Here is a 21,925-nt window from a genome sequence, read left to right as displayed (position 1 = left end):
AATCTTACTTTTGTCTTTTTTTTTTCATAGGTTTGATATGAGCATTAGTAACCTTTGTTACACCTGGATTTTTCTTAAGAACAGTGGGCACTTTAACTGCTCAGGACAAACAAGTGACACATTAACATCCATCACAAGAAAGTGTCTGCTGATTTGTCAGAGGAGAATATGTTAACAAGTCAAGCACACTAGGTAGGCTAACATTAATTAATAAAACGTGAATTTTTAACTAATGACTAACTTCTTAGAAATGTATGTAGCAGTTGCTAAGTAACGTACCAGTTAGCAGTTACCAAACTAGCTAAGATAACAATTTTACAACAAACACTCAATTTAAATCAACAACACATAATCTTATGTTTTGGTAAATACTCTATTTAAAAAAGGTTTTATGAATTTGCACTTACCTTCGTCTGATATAATGTCTGAAAACACATGACGCTGTCAGTACATGCAGTAACTGAAGGAAGGGGGCTAGAAAATACTGTCACGGAATGGGTAAAACAGGAAGCGAGGATTCATGTGTGTAAAAGGAATTTATTAAATAAACAAAACAAACTTACAATCAAAACAAACTTACAATCAAAACAAACTTACAATCAAAACAAACTTACAATCAAAACAAACTTACAATCAAAACAAACTTACAATCAAAACAAACTTACAATCAAAACAACCCCGTGGGGGGAAAAACAGGAGAGAACTCAGGCAGGCATCAAGAAGAACACGAGGGAACATACTGTAGACAACGAACCAGCACAGGACTGCAAACACAGGGGGACTAAATAGGGAACAAAAAAGGAAGGTAACGAGGCAGGCAGGTGAGGGACATTAAACAATAACGAGATAACAAGATGGGCGGGGTTTGACAATTGACAGGAGAGCACATGGCACAAGGAAATAACATGACAGCTATGTGCTCGCAACAGACCAGGGGTGCGTTTCCCGAAAGCATCATTAGCCAACTATGGTCGCAAGTTCATCGCAATGTCCATTGAACTCTATTGGTAACGACGGAACTTGCGACCATAGTTGGCCAACGATGCTTTCGGGAAACGCACCCCAGACTAACACAAACACATGACAAACCGGGAGTGTCACAGCTCTGTCACTAAACCAAGAGAAAACCCAGACAAGGGTGACAGAACTGTGACAAATACGCTTCAGAAAAAATATGACATTGAAAAACTTTGCCGTTATGTTCTGGCAAACATGTTATTTAAAATAGTTTTATGAATTCACACATACCATATACGTTTTCTCAGCCTCAGAAAATATCGGACGCTCTCTGTGCGCACAAGAACTGCAGAAAGTCAGCGAGGCTATGTGGCGGGGGAGTGAAAGAACAGGCTCGAAAGTCGAGACAGTAGCCGATTCAAAAAAGATTCGAGATTACAGGCATCAGGAATTGAAAGTCTTGTGTGATTCAGCTCCAAATGCGAGGCCTGAAATGTCTGTACGTGATGGACTGGCCGGCTCTGGTGATACACCAGAAGTTTCACTGAAATGTCCAATCTCAGATTTAACCCCGAAATTACTGATTTTATGCAGTGTCAGTGCCTCTGGCCTGCTGCCTGCATCAGCAAATTCATGATGAACAAAACAATTACTGCCTTGTGTATCGACCAATCAGTGCGTTGTCAAGGCAGAATTTCAGGCACGACCAATCATATTACAGTTTTTCTTGATTGCTTAAACACATTTCTTGAAACTATGCCTCGTATTCTCAAAACTATAAACACAAATCCATAATGTCTCACCCAATTCTCCAAACATCCTATTTTCAGGTCAAAATGAAGCTCTACACTCAAAACCATTCACTCTTGCTGAAAAACCAAACTTTGCCCTCAGACAGGACACACAAGCCCTCAAAACCACACACACTACAACATAGTCTTACACACTGGTGCAATAAATTCAAAACAACATTTCCAAAACTGGTAAGTTATGTTGCTTGTGGTTCCCCCCATCACAAACCTTTTCACATGATGAACACAAAAGACACAACCAGTGGATACATTGACACATTTTTATTCATACACAGTACAACACACACACACACAAAAACATTTTTTTTCCTGTTTTACACTTTTTTTTTACTCTTTTTTTTTTTACTCTCTCCTCTAATTTTTTTTATTTTATATTTACTTACAGTAAGATGTGTGTGACCAACATATGACAGTAAAAGAGCACACACAAACCATATTCTAATATGGAATTCGAATTGTATTGGAATGGTAAAGAGTTTTGGGAGGGCAGGGTAACAGGAGGGCCTCCACTCAAGGATACAATATGATGGATATGTCTAAGAATGTTCCACATATGGTTGAAATACCATCATTTGCCTAGAAAGATAACATTCTGGGAGTCAAGACTATAAAGGAGAAAGGATGCCCTCCCTTCACTGTCACACTCTGCAGCCGCTCTGTGTGACTGTATGACTGCTGGCCTTTTCTTGCAAGAAAATAAACCTCATCAAAGACTATTGGAAATGTTTGTCTCTTATTCAGTGATATAATTTTGTTTGCCACCACACCTCCCTGAAGGTTCTCGAGGCGACGGTAAAGCGACTCAAATTTGGCCTTACTCGTAGCCGAGCCTCCCTCATAGTCATACCATTGATAAAGACATGGGCAACTAGAGTGGCTTGAATTTCATCTGAGACTGCTTGTCTTCTTGTCCTTGCCCTTCCTCCTCCTCATTCTTATCCCTCTTCCTTCATGTCTTTCTGGATCCATTGTTCCAAAACGCAATAAACTGATCTGGGCCCTTTTATATATCTATTGAAGTTCTGATTGATGTGTGTTAAATTTTGACTCTTAGTGTTTCCACCTGGGTAATTGTGTGCTAACTGAGCTGAAGCTGCGCTGACTTGAGTGAACAATATTGAATGCTAGTGCTTTCTAAATGACGACATGGTCTAAGCAATGAGAAATGAAGGAATTTGTGTGTTGCGTTTTGCAGTGACAGTTCAACAAATCTGACTCGTGTCAAAACAGGGAATAGTGTTTAGTTTAGTGAAATGGGTGTGCTTTTTGATAAATGGCGTTATGGTTTTGAAATTTTAGTTCAAAAGCCTGGTTATAGCGTTTAAGCAATCGAGAAAAAACTGTAAACAGAGATATAGCAAATCATTTAAATAACTTGAAATTTTGAGTTCATAACACTTAAAATCTTAATCTGATAGATTTTTACTGCCAAATGAGTACATTAAACACACCTGTTTAATTTTAGAGCGCAGTCTCGTGGGTACCCCCCGGCCTGCGAGGGGCGATGGGGGTATGTGGCGAGCAGGACGAGGCTGAGGGCCGTGGGAGAACGGCGCGAGGCCGGTGGCGTGATTACTGATGAGCAACACCTATGAAATGCACCGGTCTCGTATCTCTCGCGGAGGAGCGGAAGCATAAAAGGGGGAGCGATGACAGTGGAGATCGAGAGAGGCCAGGCCTGGATTTTATTTGATGTTTGTTTTTTATTTGATGTGACAGCAGTCGTCAGTGAGGGGCTGCTGTCTTTTACTTTAGTTTTGTATTTGTTTTTATTTTTGATATATTAAAGTTTGTTTGAATATTCGCCAGTTCCCGCCTCCTTCCCACAATAACGACCTTTGTTACAGATGGAAATCAAAATTTTGATAGTAATGGTATTATGAAAGGCAAACATTTAAATAGATGAAACTGTTGAGTAGTGAAAAGGATACTTTGTGATTTTGAAAACACAATTGAAAACATGATGAAATGCTTGTAAAAAGTGCACTTTTGATGATCTGTTGTGATATAAACACCTTACTTGTGAAAATAGTATCAAAGCGAATAAAAAAAAAAACTGTAAATCATAAGAAGCCTCAAAACATTGCTTTAAAAAAAAAAAGAAAAAAAAGAAAGAAATATGACATAAAATAGTTTGCATTATGTAAACATAACCAAACAAATTTCCCATTCGTGCATCACAGCCTCAAACCTATTCAGTTTTGTTCCTGGTAACCTGCTGCAGTCATTCCTTTACTGCTAAAAATGCAAAACCTGAGTATTTATACTTGAAAGGTATGACTGACATTACTAATTTTATTCTAGATCACTGTGGAAGGGTTCTCTTTCGAGAGATTTCAAGGATGAGTCAGGGTAAACTGTGGGATAGTCATTTCAGTTTGAATATTGGACATTTAACTAAATACAAAATAACAAAACTAAATTCAGACAAAAAGAAAGTTACATAGTGTACCTTTAAAATTGCTGTTATAATTGCATGTCAATGAACCCAAGTGCATGATTACTTCTTTTCTGAGTGAAATGAATATTTTTGCTTCATGTATTAATACCCTTTATTCTTGCTGCATCATTGAACTTTGTTATGCTATTAGTTTCTTGTTTTCTGAAAGCTTCTACAGATTCTCATGTACATAGGTCTTCGCATACACGTTTCTGCCTTATTCAAATTAACTTTTTGCTTGTATCATAATATAAAAAGGCCAAAAGCACAAGTCTGTTCCTTCAATGCTATCACTGACTGAAGAAGACTATTTAAGTGCATGAGCCATATCGGCCTCTTTTATGGCGCTTTTTGTCCATTTCGAAGATAAATTATTAACTAGTCTCAATGGCTTAAAAGGTCTGGCCTTTTAATAAGTTCACACTTATTAGTTTAGCAGAAGCTTTTAGCCAACAAAGCGGCTTACAAATGAGCAGTAGCCTACAACAAGCTATTCTTCCTAGCATGAGAAGAACTGTAATGTCAAGTTCAAAAATTGTTCAAAGTAAAACAGTTTATGTAAAAGATACATCATGCAGAAATATTTTTGTTTGTTTAAATACGCCAAAGAAGGGTTTATTTATAAAGGAAGAAAATAAAGTGAAGATTATAGCCTCTAGATGGCATCCACTGTACTGCTTTTAAACACTCAAGAAGAAAGATTATCATCAGAATGTGGCACGTCAAATTTGCATTTGTTTTTACATAATATTATATATATAATCATGCTCAAAACACCAATATCAAAGTGCAGAACTATAATTATCTGACCTTAATTCTTAGTTGCTGTTGTCATAAACATTTGCATTTTTTAAATTATTATCTGGATTATGTTAATAAAATATATGATTTTAGGTTGCCATGGAAGACTGTAACTTTAACCTTTGAAAGCTGATATTCAAAATAGTTTTCTACAGAAGCATAGTTCCCTTGTTACTTGTGGGTGTTACTCCAACCCACTTTCTCTTTCACACAAATGAAGGGGAAACAACCACCAATTGTTCATGTGAAGACGTTGTTGTGAGCTTTAATAACACACACCTGCAGAAAGAACAGAAGGAAAGGACTGAAAATGGGTAAGAATCTACATCTACGCAATATTCATGAGGCTATAACTATGTTTATGCTAATATTATATAGCAAGCTAATTTCTGTTTTATTGAGACAGATGCCCTGTGAAAAGAAGTGGGTGATGTGGGCAGTTTATGTTTTCTGCAATGCCTTTTCAAAATGACATGCATTTTTTATTCCTCCACCCCTTGGTTTAGTTCATTATCTTGACTTCTTTGAATTGCTGATTTGATCAAGATTATGCAGCATGGCGTGTTAAAAGCTTGAACTCTAATCCAACAGAAGTCAAAAAGAGATCTCATCATCCATCCCTGCTGTTGTTTATCAGTGTAAACCACTATTTTAAGATAAAATAAGAAAAAATAAATAAATATATATATATATATATATATATATATATATATATATATATATATATATACGTCAATACGTCAATATTGGTTTAAAGCTGTGGTCAGAAAGGATGTGTCATTTGCAACTGTATTTACTGCTTAATGCAAAATGTATTTGCTTAAATGCAAAACTGGCTGAAAGCATTAATGAGACCAGAATAGCAGGAAAATTATATTTTGTCTTTTCAATGTTCAATTTTGTGGTCTTATGTTGCATGTGAATTGTGCAACAAATGTTGCTGACAAAGTCTTTTAACCTACCAGCCACAATTAAAGCTGTAGACAGCAAAAATACTTTGTTGTGTTATAAGTACTCTTTTTTTATTGTTTTAAAAGCGTAAGAGCATATTTTTGAGTTAAAATACCCAGTAAAAGATACACACATCATGCATTTTATACATAAGAATATAGGACACGATGCCCCCTGGTGGCATCATGGTAAGACTGAGCAACTCCTTTTATCATAAATTTGCAAACATTTATTCCCCATAATTCTGACAAATAAAATGAGATTATTCATTAAATATAATTTAGCCTAATCTTGAGCATGATTAACAATGAACTGGTAACTAAGGTTCTAATTTGAACAACAATAATACGATTCATACTTAAAGGTAGGGTAGGTAGGAATTGTCTAAAAAATTTAAACTGTTTAAACTTTATTTATATATCAATACATAATTAAAATGTAAGTACTCTGAAAAAGAAAGTATAAAAATCGAGTGTCTGTAGACCTCTCACGACTGTTTTAAAGACAGCTCATTATTTCCATTCACTCCACCCCCTCCCTTCTGGGCTCCTTCCAAAGCCACGCCCCCAAAACACATGAACGCGCGACTCCGACCGCTGAGCTGGAAGACGCATTATTTACCTGAGAGGAGGGAGAGGAAGGAGCGCAGTGCATGTAGTGACATGTCAGAATCACATGTAATAAAAATATCTAACTTTATCATTATGAATATAAACAAATAAGATGTATTTTAGTACTCACTATCAAGCTAGCATATTGATATTGGTAAAGTTTAAAATATATATATATTTTTTTCGCTAACAAGCTAGTTATATCTATAAGGCAAAGCTAAAAACAGGTTGTATTGATACACGTTTTTCCATTACCATCAGTTACACTGTGATGAAGATGAATTTCGTGTAAGATTCATAACATATATGGTGTTCTGCATGTAAGAGTTTCCATGATGAAAGCATTGTTGACTCTGATGAGGACTACACTCCAGAGACAAGTACCGCATCGTCAGCTCGAGGACAGGTCCGGGGTCGAGGGCGAAGCAGAGGAGGTCGTGCAAGAGGCCGTGCAACTAGGGTGCGAGGATATTGACACGTGTTTTATTTCTTTGTTTATCCAAAGACTTTTTTTTCATTACCTTTTCTAGTACTGTCTTCCTTTTTTTGCCTTGTTTGCCTTCGCTAACTGCATATGCCGGTAATGTGAATTTTGATTGCTCTTTCTCTGCCATTGTTTTGCTATTCCTAGGTTCCGTGCCTCTTGAAATCCTCAAATCAAACGGGTTCGCGCAAGTGGGCAGATCCTGTGGCAAAAGGGTGGTTGCCATGGTTGCGAGAGAGTGACAGTCGCCTAAGCCAATCCTTTGTTTCGTCCCGAATGGAAATAATGAGCTGTGTTTAATGCAGATTAAACGGTCTAGAGTCACTCGATTTTTATACTCTTTTTTTCAGAGTACTTACATTTTAATTATGTATTGATATATATATAGAAAGTTTAAACAAATTTGGAAAAAAGTTTTTTATAAAATTCCTACCCTACCCTACCTTTAAAATCAGAGCTGTAATAACTATCCCAAAATTATTTTAAAGACATTCATCAGCTTTATGCGCAACTGAAAATCATTAATTTCCAACTCCAGTGAGCTGTTAAGCGCTGCAACCGGACTGCTGAATCAGTTGGATTTCTGAATGAATCCTTCTAATTCAGTTTTCAACCAAAATTAAAAGAAAGAATCAGAAATGTTATTACTTTATTTTACAGTTTGCTTTCTCTTTTTTTGTGCAGCGAATGCAACCTTTTTTATTGCTGTGAATGGGACCAATGCAACTCAGATGGAAGCCCTTTCAAGCATTGAAATCTTTAATATATGCATATATTTTGTCGTCTTCGCTCTGGGTATCGTTGGAAACGGGCTCGTCATATTTGTGACTGGCTACAAAATGAAGACGACCGTCAACTCCATTTGGTTTCTCAACTTGGCGATTGCAGACTTCATCTTCATCTTAATCATCATCCTCTACATTGTAATTGCCTTTAACAAGATGGCTTGGCATTTCGGTGACTTCTTGTGCAAGTTTGTCAGCTTCGTGGCGGTGCTGAACATGTTTGCCAGCATTTTTTTGCTGACCGCTATCAGCCTGGACCGATGCCTGTCCACCTGGGTGATTGTTTGGGCTCAAAACAAACGAACTCTTGTCAAAGCCAGGATCATCTGTGCATTCGCGTGGGTTTTATCCATCCTCTGCAGCATCCCCTTTGTCATCAACCGCTTTGTAGAAAATAACCAGTGCATTTATTATACAAAACCCTTCAAGTCTTTGGTCATATACAGGTTTATGGTGGGTTTTCTCATCCCCTTCCTGATCATTGCATCTTCATACATTGCTATCGGAGTGCGTGCTAAACGTCTCAAAAGGGGGAAGAAGCTTAAGCCTTTCCGGGTCGTCATATCTGTGATCATGGCCTTTTTCATATGCTGGTTTCCTTTTCATGTTCAACAGCTGTCAACTGTAATTGCAAAGGAGAATAAGTGGAGTGACTTTGAAAAAGTACTAAGACACATAGGACCTTTCGTAAACTGCCTGGTTCATCTCAACAGCTGTCTGAACCCTATTCTCTATGTGTTCATGTGTGAGGAGTTTAAGAAGAAGCTTAAACAGTCTCTACTGCTGGTGCTGGAGACGGCATTTGCTGAAGAACATCTATCTTTCCGATCATCTCGCCCATCCACTTGTTCAGGCCTCTCAGAATCACAGGGTCTCAAGATAAACGACGCAACCTTCTCATCAACTGGCAGCAGCCAGGACAACAAAACATGCTTTTAGAAAATCAGTCCCAGAGATATTCATTCCTTGTATTAGTCTGAAGTGATCCGATAAAGCATATTAAGAAGCTTTCCATTTTGCCGCCTTGAACCCCTCATCCCATGTCAGATAAGCAGTGATTCAAAGACTTGTTTGTTCTAAAGTCAATCCAAAGGTGTAATTCATGCACCATTAAAATTACATTTCAGGCAGGTTTCTCCGACACGCCCGTTGTTTTCCATTGGTTGGACTAACAGATAGCTCTACCTCAAACTCATGCCATTGGTCAGTGTTGTTGCGTCTAAACTGGTTGGGATGATAAAAATGCTTTGTATTGTAATTGTTTATGCTTTTTATGGGAAACCTACAGATGTTTATTGTATACTCATGACTTTGGGGAAATATTTCAACAGACCTGTAGGTATAAATATTTTAAACATATTTTACCTATTGTATGTTGATTATATATATTATATATTATATGTTTTACCTTTTTAATGCATTTCTTTTCCATTGACTTGTTTTACACAATCTTTAAGCCACGTTGTAATTGGCTACTGCTAATTTAGTTATATTATATGTTTATATAGTAGCCTACTATATAATGTTTATTCAGTCACCAAAACTGTAATTCTGTGAATTACTGCAAAGACTGAGACTGCAAAAGTAATTCTGTGTGAAACATGCTGTCTGTAGTCTTCCCCTTTTTACAAATACAAAGAAAAATGTTTATTCTGTCTGACCTTTATTATCAGGCATAAAACAGTCACAGTGTTAAACCATACCATGCTTTTACTATGGAAAATAATAAGTGTTGGGTGTCAAAAAGTCACAAAGTAATCCGAAAAGTAATCAAAGAACTAGTAAAGTTACATTAAATTTACAACAGGTGATTTTCAAATAAGTAATGGAAGTTACTTTGTTTTCTCATGTATTGACTGACAGCTCTCCTGTCCTCATGATGAGAGAAATCATGAGTAAGTGCAGAGGAGATGTGTGTGCTGTGTGTGAACATGATGATTATTTTAGCTCTAGACTAAATGTGGGCATTTTCTCATCTCACTCGCACAAAAACACATTCAGTATTCCTCCAAATCAATACAAACAGTGAAATGCAAACTCAGAATATTATGCAAAAATGTGTTAAATAACACAAATATACTTTATGTATTTAATTTCACTTTAATAACCAATGTACTTGCTGTTGACCTTCAATGATCCAATTAAACAATAATAAGCAACAATGATTTTAATGAAACATCATTTGTTTTTGTTTTTGCTGAAGTAAGAGTATTGAACATAGACATAATAGAGAGTAGACGCTTTATTGGCCACTGGGCGCAATAAATGCGGCCGCCATCTTGAACCGGTCATACTCCTAGTTGTGTTGCGTAGCAGCAGTTAAGATGCCAGAGCACTGTGCAGCATATTCCTGCAGACCATTGCAAATAGGGCTCGGGGATTTTTACACAAGTGGCACAGACTGTATTATCAGTGTTGGGCAATCGCTACTTGTAGCTTAGCTAGTAACTTAGAAAGGGAGCATGAGAAAGAAGCTCTGCAAAACAGTCCTCTTTCAGGTGTTTTAGCTCATGCAAAGCTTTTGTGTGTGTGTTGGGAGAGGGGCTGCTAAATGTCAAGGCCTGAGAGGAGATGGATGCAGAAGAACGTGGTAGTACAGTGTGTGTGTGTGAGTGTGACGGAGAGAGACAAATATAAAAAGCTTCAAGTAGACTCTAATATAATATAATCATATATTGTTTCTTCAGCTTATTAAAATGTATGACTTTACTGCCACTATCTGTTTCTGCTTCTCTATCATATTTATAGTGTGTGATTTGCAAAATACCTATCATAGCCTATCAATACCTATCAATACCTATCACATATCATAGGGTGACCAGACGTCCCTGGTTTCAAGGGACAGTCCCCGTTTTTTGGTTGCCTGTCCCTGGCTAAATACAGAAAAAAAAAACTACCTATGTTCCCACAACATTAGGTTTTTCAGATTGATAGTCAAACTTGAAATGTCCCCATTTTTTTCCCCTTTTCGGGGATTATGTTCCCAGTTTTGATCTCGGACGTCTGGTCACTTTATATCATATATCAGAATATTGGTAGTGTTCTCGTGCAGTGTGTTGAAACTCTGACTTAACAACAAGTTAAACCATGCAAATGAAGACAGAGTCGTAATAAGTTTGATGCTTTACTGTCACGCTTCCTCATTTACATGTAGTGGTGAAAACTGTAATAAAACAATACAGCAATATTCAGTGTCCATTTCTTGAGTAATATTACATTGTGAATGATTATAACATGAATATACAATGCTATTATCACGGTAGCAGCAGTTATACAGGCTATTAGCATTGCTGTGAGCTTGTACACAATAGTAAACATCGTTTTTAGCAATCTTATCAAACATCTTTTCAACAAAATCTCTACTAATATATGATCTTTACCATCTAATATCTAGTGATGTTACATCTGACACCGACGCTCTGAAGCTTGCTTCAAACTCGAATGGTCCTTGCAATGAACCACTGCTTCGGAGCTTGTATCATTACGTCACTAGTCACGTGAAAATGACTTCTGAAGCAAACACACTGGTTCACTCCTGTAGTGAACCACCTGACTGATTTGACAGCCCAATCCAGTGTTGACAGGTTTGAAACCTGGCGGCTGTATTGCTTATAAAAGTGAAGGTAAAAAAAATATATAGAAATTCTATTGGATTTAATGGTTTTCATGGGAATTTTATTGGTTGTAATGGGAATTATAGTGGTCTCTGTGGGTCTACTGATATGTGTTGGGTTGTATTGGTGGGGGCATTAAATCATAATGGAATATGTCCCAAACACACTACAAAAAAAATAAATTATGTAGTGGTTTAAATGGTAAAAGCCAATGGTTCCTATTTTAATATAAAGCATTAGAATTTCTGTGATGGTTTCCAACTTTTTTTTAAGCTGGTCTGATCTTCTGTCCTTGTCTAAAGAAATAATTACACACACACATCATGCTTAATGTTTTATTATCAAGGTGGACACATGAAATTCATCAGTATTTGTAAAATTCACCTACATAAATGAGTTCCACAGCACTAACACTGTTTGAGCTTTGATCGCCTCGGTAAACACGTAATAAACGGGGCGTTACTTGCATTTTATGGTTGTCAGCTTTGTTGCATTACATTTACTTCACCAGGAGATGGTGCTGCAATTTCTATCTGAATGAAGCTTCGAGTAATGAACCATTTTCGACACAATTGTATCAGAAAGCAATAATGCTTCGAAACGCTTCATTTGGCCATCACTACTAATATCACATAAGTAAACTTACGACATAGCCTCTATGATGCTTTAAGGTGGATGCAAGTGGATTTAACACAGAGAGCACACCATGTCTGTATCATTGTTTCCATGCAGTACCAGGAAAGACAAACAGGAAGTGACTTAATAGGAAGTGACATCGCCACATGACACAAAAACGCTAAAGTTAAATTCCTTAAAGGACAACACACTCCCTGCCTGACCTATGTGAGGTCACTATGAATTTATGAGAGTGCCAAACCTTAGATCTCTAGATCAGTCTTTGTTTAGAAGTAGACCAACTTCTGCAATTGGCCTGAGAAAGGTTTTTATATTGCCTTGGTCACTTGTCGTTACCTCAACCAGAACTGGTTTGCAAGAGCCTGAACTTGTCTCCATTGCTTTGTGTACAGGTCCTTGTCCGAGAAGTCTCCAAGAGGAGGTGGAACTCCTGTCTTCTGTGTAAGGAGCATTGTAGCGTATGGACAGGACTCATGATTACTTGTCATTATAAATTTTGGGAAAGCTTTTAGCTTTTAACCTGGTAAATATAATTCACTAACTGGAGCCACCTGGTCTGTAAGAGACATCCTCCTGGTCTGTAAGAGACATCCCCCCCCCCCCCCCCCCCCCCCCAGAAAGCAAAGAATAACACCAAATGGACCCCGAAGAGCTCCGAAAGCCTTGGTCAAATTGCTTTCTGACACTTTCATACCAGCATGAAATTTAACAGAACATGGCTAGGATCCTCACTGGCAGACCACAAAGATTGCTATCAATCTTCCCCCTTCCCTGCAAACGAAGGCCCAGGTGGTCTGTCCACACACACACACACACACACACACACACACACACACACACACACACACACACAACACACAAAGACACACACTCACCTACAAACACGTCCTTTGTATGTAATTTAGAATAGAAACCACCTTCTAATGTATGTACATTCCTATATGCATGTGTGATTAGTTTTTCTTTATAATAGAGGTGTGACTTTCTAATGCATAGCCTTGAATTATAAATGTTCTAGTTTAAGAATGTTCGCCGGCATCCTCGGGTAATCAGACCCCCCTCCCCACTTTGGTTAGGTTGATAAAGATTTTTATAACCCTAACGGAATGTCAGCAAGCCAGGAATCTCACTGAGATTCTGGCAGAGGAGCATAATTAAAGTGTTCATCCTAGATATTTTATATGTATAACCATTGAAGAAATATGTAAACCTGAATGTAATTTCTCTTTTCCACGATTGTTCTTCTCTGTGATGGGTTTTTGTATTCTTGTAAACCTTAAAGGAATAATGTTTCAGATGTGCACACTGTTGCAATCATAGATATGCCATGTGGATCTTTTTAAAAGTCCAATTTTCATTCCCATTTGTAAATGTACATCACATGTTGGGTTAATCTTATTCCTAGATTGTTAGTTGAACTTTTAATGCTTATTTTACAGAATAAGAAGTCATTTCTATGCCGTAGCTTTTAAACATACCAAATGTGGTCTTGAATTGAACCTCCATATACCCGTAGGAAAGATATGGGTACCAAATTATGATAAAATGCATTTTACTGCGGTTATAATTGTTTAAAGTAGAAATGGTATGATCCTAAGACTGCCATAAAACATGCAAATCAAACTCCTAAGTGAGACAAAGAAAATTTCTCCCGCCTGGAATTTCGCGTTCCAATTGGCCCAAGCGCCAGGGAGGAGTGAAATTATGGAAGTAAAATAATGTCAAATGTTTTTGAAACAAAAAGCCTGTTGAATTGCACTACTTGAAAAAAAATAGGCATTGCATTAACCATGCTTGCATTTTAATGCATTGTATTTTTAGGGCTTGCATTTTTATGGGCTGAAATTCAACATGGTTGAATATTTAAGCTGTGAATATTTCAATTAAAAACATTTCAAACACATTTTCATTATTAAAAATTCAATAATCTATATTCACCTTTCATATTTCACTTCCAAATTATTCAAACTGTTTAAAAATACAACCTATAATATTCAACAGGCAATTTTCGGTCCATTTTATTTCGCTTTGAAAATTCGCTTCCACAAATTCGGTGGTTCAAATTCGACAGAAAATATTACGTTGACATCCATGAACTGCAGGAAGAGCAGTAGATTACCGAGCGTACTCTCCATCTGCTGTTAGTCGGCTTCACCAGCAGGTGGTGCAAAAGCTCGTGTTGTTGACGAAGACAGAGCAACAGTTAGAGCCAGCCATTCATTCATAAAACTCATTTAACAGCAATGCAAGTGTATTTGTGACTATTATGACGGCGGTTTTATGTTAAATTCAGTGTCTTCACAGTTACTTTCCCTGTGTAGCCTACAAGCATCTTTCTCTACCGTGAACAAGATTATAATGTTATTCCCCGATGCGGATACAGATCCAATATTACATTTTTGAGGTTGACATATATTTCTCTTGGTTGTTTAGTTGCCTTAACTTTATATTGTGGCGATGTGCTGCATGCAAGCTATTAGGGTTTCCCTCAATACTTAAGGATTCACCAGCTGGACATATAAAACGCTTAACGTATAGCTTAATGGACTAATTACAGTGATATAAAAGACCAAACTCGTTTAATGCTGAGCGTTTCCCAGTGATCGACTGGCATAAAGTTGGCTTGACGTTGGACATTCGCACATTTAGGGACCGTCTCTAAAGTGTATACGACTTTACACGTTTCTAACTTCAATAGCATTTGAATAGAACGACTTACAGTCAAAAACCAACTATAAAGTGTTCATGTAGTGTCAGGCATAATGCGCACCCTTTGGATTTTTTATATTTATTCAATTAAAGTTTGCTATTGCAGTTAGAAACGTGTATGCCAGTGTTTTATGCAACTTTTGAGACGGTCCCTAAATGTGCGAATGTCCAATGTCAAGCCAATTTTACATTTATTAGGCTACATTTAGTCATTTATTTAGCAGACGCTTTTATCCAAAGCGATTTACAGTTAAACTAACAATAGGAGGACAACAATATGCAAGTGCTATCTCTTCCCAGTTTAAGCTAATGCAATACACGTAGGCATAGCCTACTATACTATAGCCTACTGTAGAGAGAAGAGAAGAGAAGAGAAGAGAAGAGAAGAGAAGAGAAGAGAAGAGAGAAAGTGTTGATTTTATGCCAGTATCACGAAACGCTCTGCATGAAACTTTGCGCGTTACGTTCATATTCTTAGTCCATCGAGCCTATATAGTAGCCTACAGCCTACATCCCCAATAAGGTGCGAGTTTGGTCTTTTATATCACTGTATTAGTCCATAAACTACGTTAAGCGTTTTGTCCCGACAGAAGGGGAATCCTCGAGTGTGAGGTATTGAGGGAAACCGATTATAATCCTGTTCATAGGTTGAGAAAGCTGATGACATGTAACGTTAGGCTACACAGGGAAAGTGACAATGAAGTTATTGAATGAAACATAAACACAGCGTTTGTGTCTTTATCATCTTTTCCGCATATATACTGACACAGATAATCATTTTCATTTTATGAATGAATGGCTTGCTCTAACTGTTGCTGGTCTTCGTCAACAACACGCGCTTTTGCACCACCTGCTGGTGAGGTCGAGTAACAGCAGATGAGGAGTATCTCGGTAATCTACTGCTCTTCCTGCAGTTCATGGATGTCAACGTAATATTTTCTGTCGAATTTGAACCACCGAATTTGTGGAAGCGAATTTTCAAAGTGAAATAAAATGGACCGAAAATTGCCTGTTGAATATTATAGGTTGTATTTTTAAACAGTTTGAATATTTTGGAAGTGAAATATGAAAGGTGAATATGGATTATTGAATTTTTAATAATAAAAATGTGTTTGAAATGTTTTTAATTGAAATATTCACAGCTTAAATATTCAACCATGTTGAATTTCAGCCCATAAAAATGCAAGCCCTAAAATACAATGCATTAAAATGCAAGCATGGTTAATGCAATGCCTATTTTTTTTCAAGTAGTGCAATTCAACAGGCTTTTTGTTTCAAAAACATTTGACATTATTTTACTTCCATATGAAATTTCTGTACCCTAGAAAAGCGGTTACACTCCGTGTTCCGGTCAGTTCTGTTCTGTATTTCTTTCGTCTTGTTTGTTCCTGCTTTTTCGTTATTTTTCTTTCTCGTACGAGTCTCTTTATTTTGTTTTACTTAAAATTTGTTTTGTTTTAGTCGTAACTCCGACTTCTTGTTTTAATAGTCTAGTGTTCATTCACTTACATCTCAAAGTGAAACGAACTTAAATCAAGTCTTAGCAGATCACACGTGAACCGTTTTGAAACTCCCGCCCCGACGCGCACTCAGGAAGAATCCAAAGAACGCTTCCAACGGACACGCAAGCATCGGCTACTCGCCGTCCCATCTCAACCACAAGGTTTTCAATGCAAGTATTTTTGATCTCTTACCAAGATTTGAATGCGTATTACATTTACATGTTTAAGGTGATTTTGATATTTTGCTGGTTCTCAAAGGCTATACATTGTGATTTGTTTACTATTCTGCAATCTGCTGTTTTTCCTTTCTGTTTATTTTACTTTCATTTTACTGTCCCATATATATATATATTCTTGTTAGATGTAGTTGTAACATTACTTTCATAATCGCATTTTATTAAAAAAACTATTATACTCTTGATCGTCTCTGTCTGCTGCTCATAAAACAAAGCCTCTTAAATGTGTTCGATCTTATAGTTACAAGCTCAATAAATTCGTGAGTGACCTACCAGTTAATAATCTCGTGAACAAGACAATTATTCTCTGTGGTCAAGAGAATACATTTTCTTGAGAATTTATAAGAATATCTCTCATTGAGAGTTGATAATAACATCGCATCGTTAATGTTTAACTAATCTTTATTTATTTATTAAAACTGACAATATTGAACTACTTTGATGTCAGCACTAAATGATTTTTGCATTTAAATTTAATGTGCAGTTTGTTGTCATTGTTGCCAATTTTAACACATTTGTGAATGTCAGTTGACAAGCATTAAAAATTATTTTAAGTCTAAACATGTTCTTCATTGTTTCTTAATTCAAAGTTTTACAGTAAAGCACAGGTGAAATTATAAGAAAAATAAAAATAACCCAGCAAAAATAACCCAGAATAGCAAATCCATTAATGGTAAAAAAATTTCTACATCTTGGTTTTCTAGACAACCCAGCCTGCTGGGTTAAAATGTCACTGGGTTAATTTAACCCAGCATGTGTTCTGTCCAATATTTACCCAGCACTGGGTTGCCAATTGGGTTGTTTTTAACCCAGCCAATTTTAGAGTGTAAAAACAATATTTTTATTAATAAGTATGCCCTCAAAGGTGTACAAATACCTATGCCAATGATCAGACTAATCCTCGTAAACGAAGAATTTATTATCTTTATATACATGGGACGGGTAGGTCCACGGAGGCTTCCATGTAGTTCCGCCATCTTGAAAAACTATAATAGCAGAGAGGGACAAAAAGTACTAGGCCAACGCGTTTCCACAACGCGTTTTCGTTCAGAACCAGTGTCACGTGACTGAAGCCAGCAGAAGTGGAGGAGCAGAGAGAGGCGCTTGTCACTGCCGCGGCAAGTTTAAAAGGATCCACTGCACGGTTATTTATACACCGTTCATTCACATATGCTGAGTCACAGGATGAGTCTTCGTCGTCGAAAAAAGTCCAAAATAGACCGTAAAAGGAAACGTGACCGGAGATTACAAAAACAAGGGTTAATGTGTGGATAGCTAATGCAGGAGAAAGCTTTCAAAAGAGACGCTGAAGTTGGCTGCTTTCTTCTCGACAGGTAAGTCAATGTTACGGTCTTAGTTACAAGCTTTTTTTTTCATTGCTTGGTTGTGTACTTTATTACAGTATATAGACAGTAGAACATTTATAGTTAAAAGTTAAACAGGCTCTTTGATGAATAGCAGCTATTGAGTTAAGTAACGTTAGAGAAGGCTCTGATGATGATGATGATATCTAACAATGCACGTACTTCAAAAAATATAATGAGTACAGAAGGCATTACCAATTACCATAGTTAATGTTTTTCACAGTCAGTAATTCATACTGTAACATTCTTTTTTTCGTTGTTTCAAGTTTCAGTTTGTTTTAAATAACAAACCTGTTCACCCGAAGAAAAACTCGAAGTGCTATTATAAGACATCCTGTCATAGCTTTTTGGTACATAACGGCTACCGTAGATGCAACGCGCATTTGAAAAAGTGAGACGCTGAAGAGCATTATTCGTTTGAATGCAAAATACAATTTCACCACTAGATGGGAGAAATTCCTACACACAGTCCCTATATAATTATTCTAAATTTGAATTTTTATATTTTTTTAAAACGAAGTTGCCTTTGAGAACTAAAAACTTGAACTTTTAAACTACTTTAAACTTCAAACCACTTTAAACTTCTTAAGTTTAAAGCTCCCAGCTCCCAAGCAACTCCATAGCAACCAAACTTGAGTACCCTAGCAACCGTTTTGCAAGACTTATATCTCTGTATCAGAACATCGTACAGAAATGAGGGTTGGCTCTTTTGACTCATGCTAGCAAACAGCACTTCCAACATGCTACACATGCTAGCAGTGAATAGCTACATGCTAATAGCGATTAGTTAAGTGCTAAATCATGCCAAGATCATGCTAAGAACTCTATAAAAACTCCATAGTAACCATCTGTGAAAACTACTAACCACCTAGTAACACCACAGCAACCGCCTAGAACACCCTAGCAACTGCCTAGCAACCACCCAGAATACCTTAGCAACTGCCTAGCAACACCATAGCAAACACCCATAATACCCTAGCAACCGCCTAGCAACACCATAGCAACCACCCAGAACACCCTAGCAACCACCTAGCAACCACCCAGAATACCTTAGCAACTGCCTAGCAACACCATAGCAACCACCCAGAATACCCTAGCAACCGCCTAGCAACACCATAGCAACCACCCAGAACACCCTAGCAACTGCCTAGCAACCACCCAGAACACCCTAGCAACCACCTAGAATACCCTAGCAACCACCTAGCAATCACCCAGGACACTTTAGCAACCCACTAGAAACACCCTGGCAACTTTTTAACTTTAAACTACTTCAAACTTTAAACTACTTTAAACTTTAAACTACTTTAAACTTTAAACTACTTTAAACTTTAAACTAATTTAAACTTCAAACTACTTTAAACTTTAAACTAATTTAAACTTCAAACTACTTTCAACTTAAAACTAATTTAAACTTTAAACTAATTTAAACTTTAAACTTCTTCAAACTTTCTAGTTCGGCTTTCTCAAGCCAACTTAAAGTTTGTCTCGACGAACTTTTTAATCTAGTTAATTATAACATTATACTAGCGAAACCGTTTACTACCAGTTACTCTACTACAATAAATTAAGTAGGCCTTAGTCTGAAATCACTATCTAGCATTAACGTTACGCCTGTTTTACGGTATTCGTGATAGCAAATGTCTTAAAGGGACTTTAAGCTGTCACAGCTGAAGCAGTGCTCCAGACTGGTAATGTACTTTTTTCGTACAGGTGCGACTACAATTGTCACTAAATGCGGAACGAAAGAGCTCTACTCATTTGAACCGTAGTGCACGGACCATTTATCAGCTCGGCCCAGCGGCGCGAGCTCAGAGATCGGTCACACGACACCACAACAGCGTTGTGAGGTGCAGTGAGAAGCGTTTGAATTCGCTAAAAATCTCCGAGATGTGAGAAAGATGAAAAAGTGCAGATATTCCCAACAACATTGAAATGGGAAACATTGTGCTACAAATAAACGATTAGTTCATGATTAGTTAAAGAAAGTTGATGTTTTCCAATACACAGATTACCTTGATTTACTGTAGTAACAAGTTTTTAAGGACTAGTTTACTTTTCTGAAAATATTTATTTTTGTCTGCTTCATTCTAACACAGAAAGGAGTAAATGAAAGTATTATGCTGCTGGATGACAATGGTTCTCAACTCTGGTCCTGGAGAGTGTACACATTTTGGATGTCTTCTTTATCTGTCTTGGAGTCCCTCTACTAACAAGCTGGTAAGTTGAATAATGATTAGAGATACCAAATGTGCAGTGCTGGGGCTACTACAGATCCAGGTACAGATAATTACTTATGTTTTTTTTTTTTTTTTTCAGCTGTCTTCCGTAATTTCAATACAGTATTTTTTAATTTCAATATAGTCTGAGCTGTTTGATGACTGACAATGATTGAGTGGCAAAAGAAAGTCCTCACAGCCAAGTCGAGGAGTTCATGAGACACACACCACCTCAACAAACTGCAGTGTGTGGAATTGATCCTCTGGAACAAAAACTATCGAAGAAATCATTAGAGAATATCCCAGACTTCACAGTTTTAATGGAATGGTGAGTTTAATATGTATGCGCGTGACGTAGTAGTGGGAAGTTCGGATCATTTTACTAACTCGGATCTTTGAATCTCGTTCATAAAAATGAATAAATATTTTTTCACGTCATTTCGTTAATTTCAGCAGAATGTATTTAAATGTTACATGTCAATAGCCAAATTCCCCAAACACATCAAATGTTGATCACATTTAGAATAAGAAAAAAATTGCAATGCAAGGAAGAGGCCAAATTATGAGAAACAGAAACGATTCATTTATTTATCTGGGTCTTCAGGCTATGCAGTCTGTTAGTTTACCCAATCTAAGCCGTTCGTTCATCCCGTGACATTCTCATAAACTGAGCTTTGCAGTCTGTAATACCGGATACAGAATTGATTAGTTCACGTTTCGAGTCTATCGACTTCGGGTTCGAGTCATTTCTTTCAACACGTGACAACATAAGCTGAGCTATGCAATCGGTACTGGATAGAGAATTGATTAGTTTATCTCTCGGGTTCGAGTCGTTCAGTTTTATGTCACGGAACTGTTGTTATTAGACTATATATATATATATATATATATATATATATATATATATATATATATATATATATCTTTATCAAAGTGGTTTGCCCCATCATAGATAAAGTTTAAAGCATTACCAACTCTTTAGTACCACATCCATATGGAAAAGAACCATCATAACAGAAATTCTTAAATTATAAATTGAAAGAAATTAAAAAGCTATAATTTGAGACCAAAAATGTAGCATGTTACTGTTAAAAAATTAGTAACTCATTTATGTGTCCAGCGCTGTCATGTGACAAAAGAATGAAAGACTCAGAAGAATCAGACCCGAAAACTAATCATTTCTCTTTCCGGTACTGACAGCATAGCCTCTATGGGACTGACAGGAAGAACAAAAGACTCGGACCCGAACCCGAAGACTCAAGAGATGAACTAATCATTTCTGTTTCCAGTACAGACTCGGTAGTCCCGAGTCATATTAAAGATTCGTTCAAAATAAACGAATCATTCATGACCGACCCATCACTACAGTACAGAGAAGCAAATGGAGCGCATAATTGGATGTTTTTAAATAAACATTGACAAAAAACTATAAAAGTTTTAGGGCTGGACGATATGATATATATAACATTGATAGAATTGATCACCCGGACTTATATTGCCGTTATATAAAGCGTTCACAGGCAAATTAGTTTTTTTTTTTTTTTTTTTTTTTTTTTTTTTTTTTCGGTGTTGAAATCAGGCTCATATAAATATCAGGAAACATGATTCCTGGCTGCATGTCAATATCCACAGATCACTGGATCTTTGTTAAGTTGTAAGGAACACTATATCGAGTCCAACCTTTAGTTTAAACTGATAATCGATTGTTTTACTCATGTTTTCGCAGTTTCCCCTATTAAATCCAGTCACGCAGCAGCTCTTTGGCGAGAAAGTGACGTCAGTGCATACCCTCTATAGGGAAGGGGTG

At 36.9% G+C, this 21,925-nt stretch overlaps 2 protein-coding genes across 2 annotated transcripts in view; both read left to right on the top strand.

Annotated features, from left to right (window-relative positions):
• The first annotated feature begins 5,298 nt into the window (after window positions 1-5,298).
• The window catches only part of LOC307167348 (C3a anaphylatoxin chemotactic receptor-like), a 130,774-nt gene continuing 114,147 nt past the window's right edge, over window positions 5,299-21,925 (top strand). Inside the window, exon 1 of the mRNA XM_079886381.1 lies at window positions 5,299-5,324. Within this exon, the coding sequence (XP_079742507.1) occupies window positions 5,321-5,324 (4 nt within the window). The 5' untranslated portion in view covers window positions 5,299-5,320. The remainder of the gene's footprint in view (window positions 5,325-21,925) is intronic.
• On the top strand, window positions 7,788-8,841 carry LOC307167220 (C3a anaphylatoxin chemotactic receptor-like; the record flags this gene model as incomplete). The annotated part of the gene is made up of 1 exon (XM_079886210.1): window positions 7,788-8,841. One exon carries the CDS (start codon window positions 7,788-7,790, stop codon window positions 8,778-8,780), a length of 993 nt encoding a protein of 330 aa, XP_079742336.1. The 3' UTR covers window positions 8,781-8,841.

The sequence above is a fragment of the Squalius cephalus genome (genome assembly GCF_949319135.1).
Source record: "Squalius cephalus genome assembly, chromosome: 11".
NCBI lineage: Eukaryota > Metazoa > Chordata > Actinopteri > Cypriniformes > Leuciscidae > Squalius > Squalius cephalus.
The sequence above is the reverse complement of the archived record's forward strand: the minus strand, read 5'-3'. Positions and strand labels throughout refer to the sequence as shown.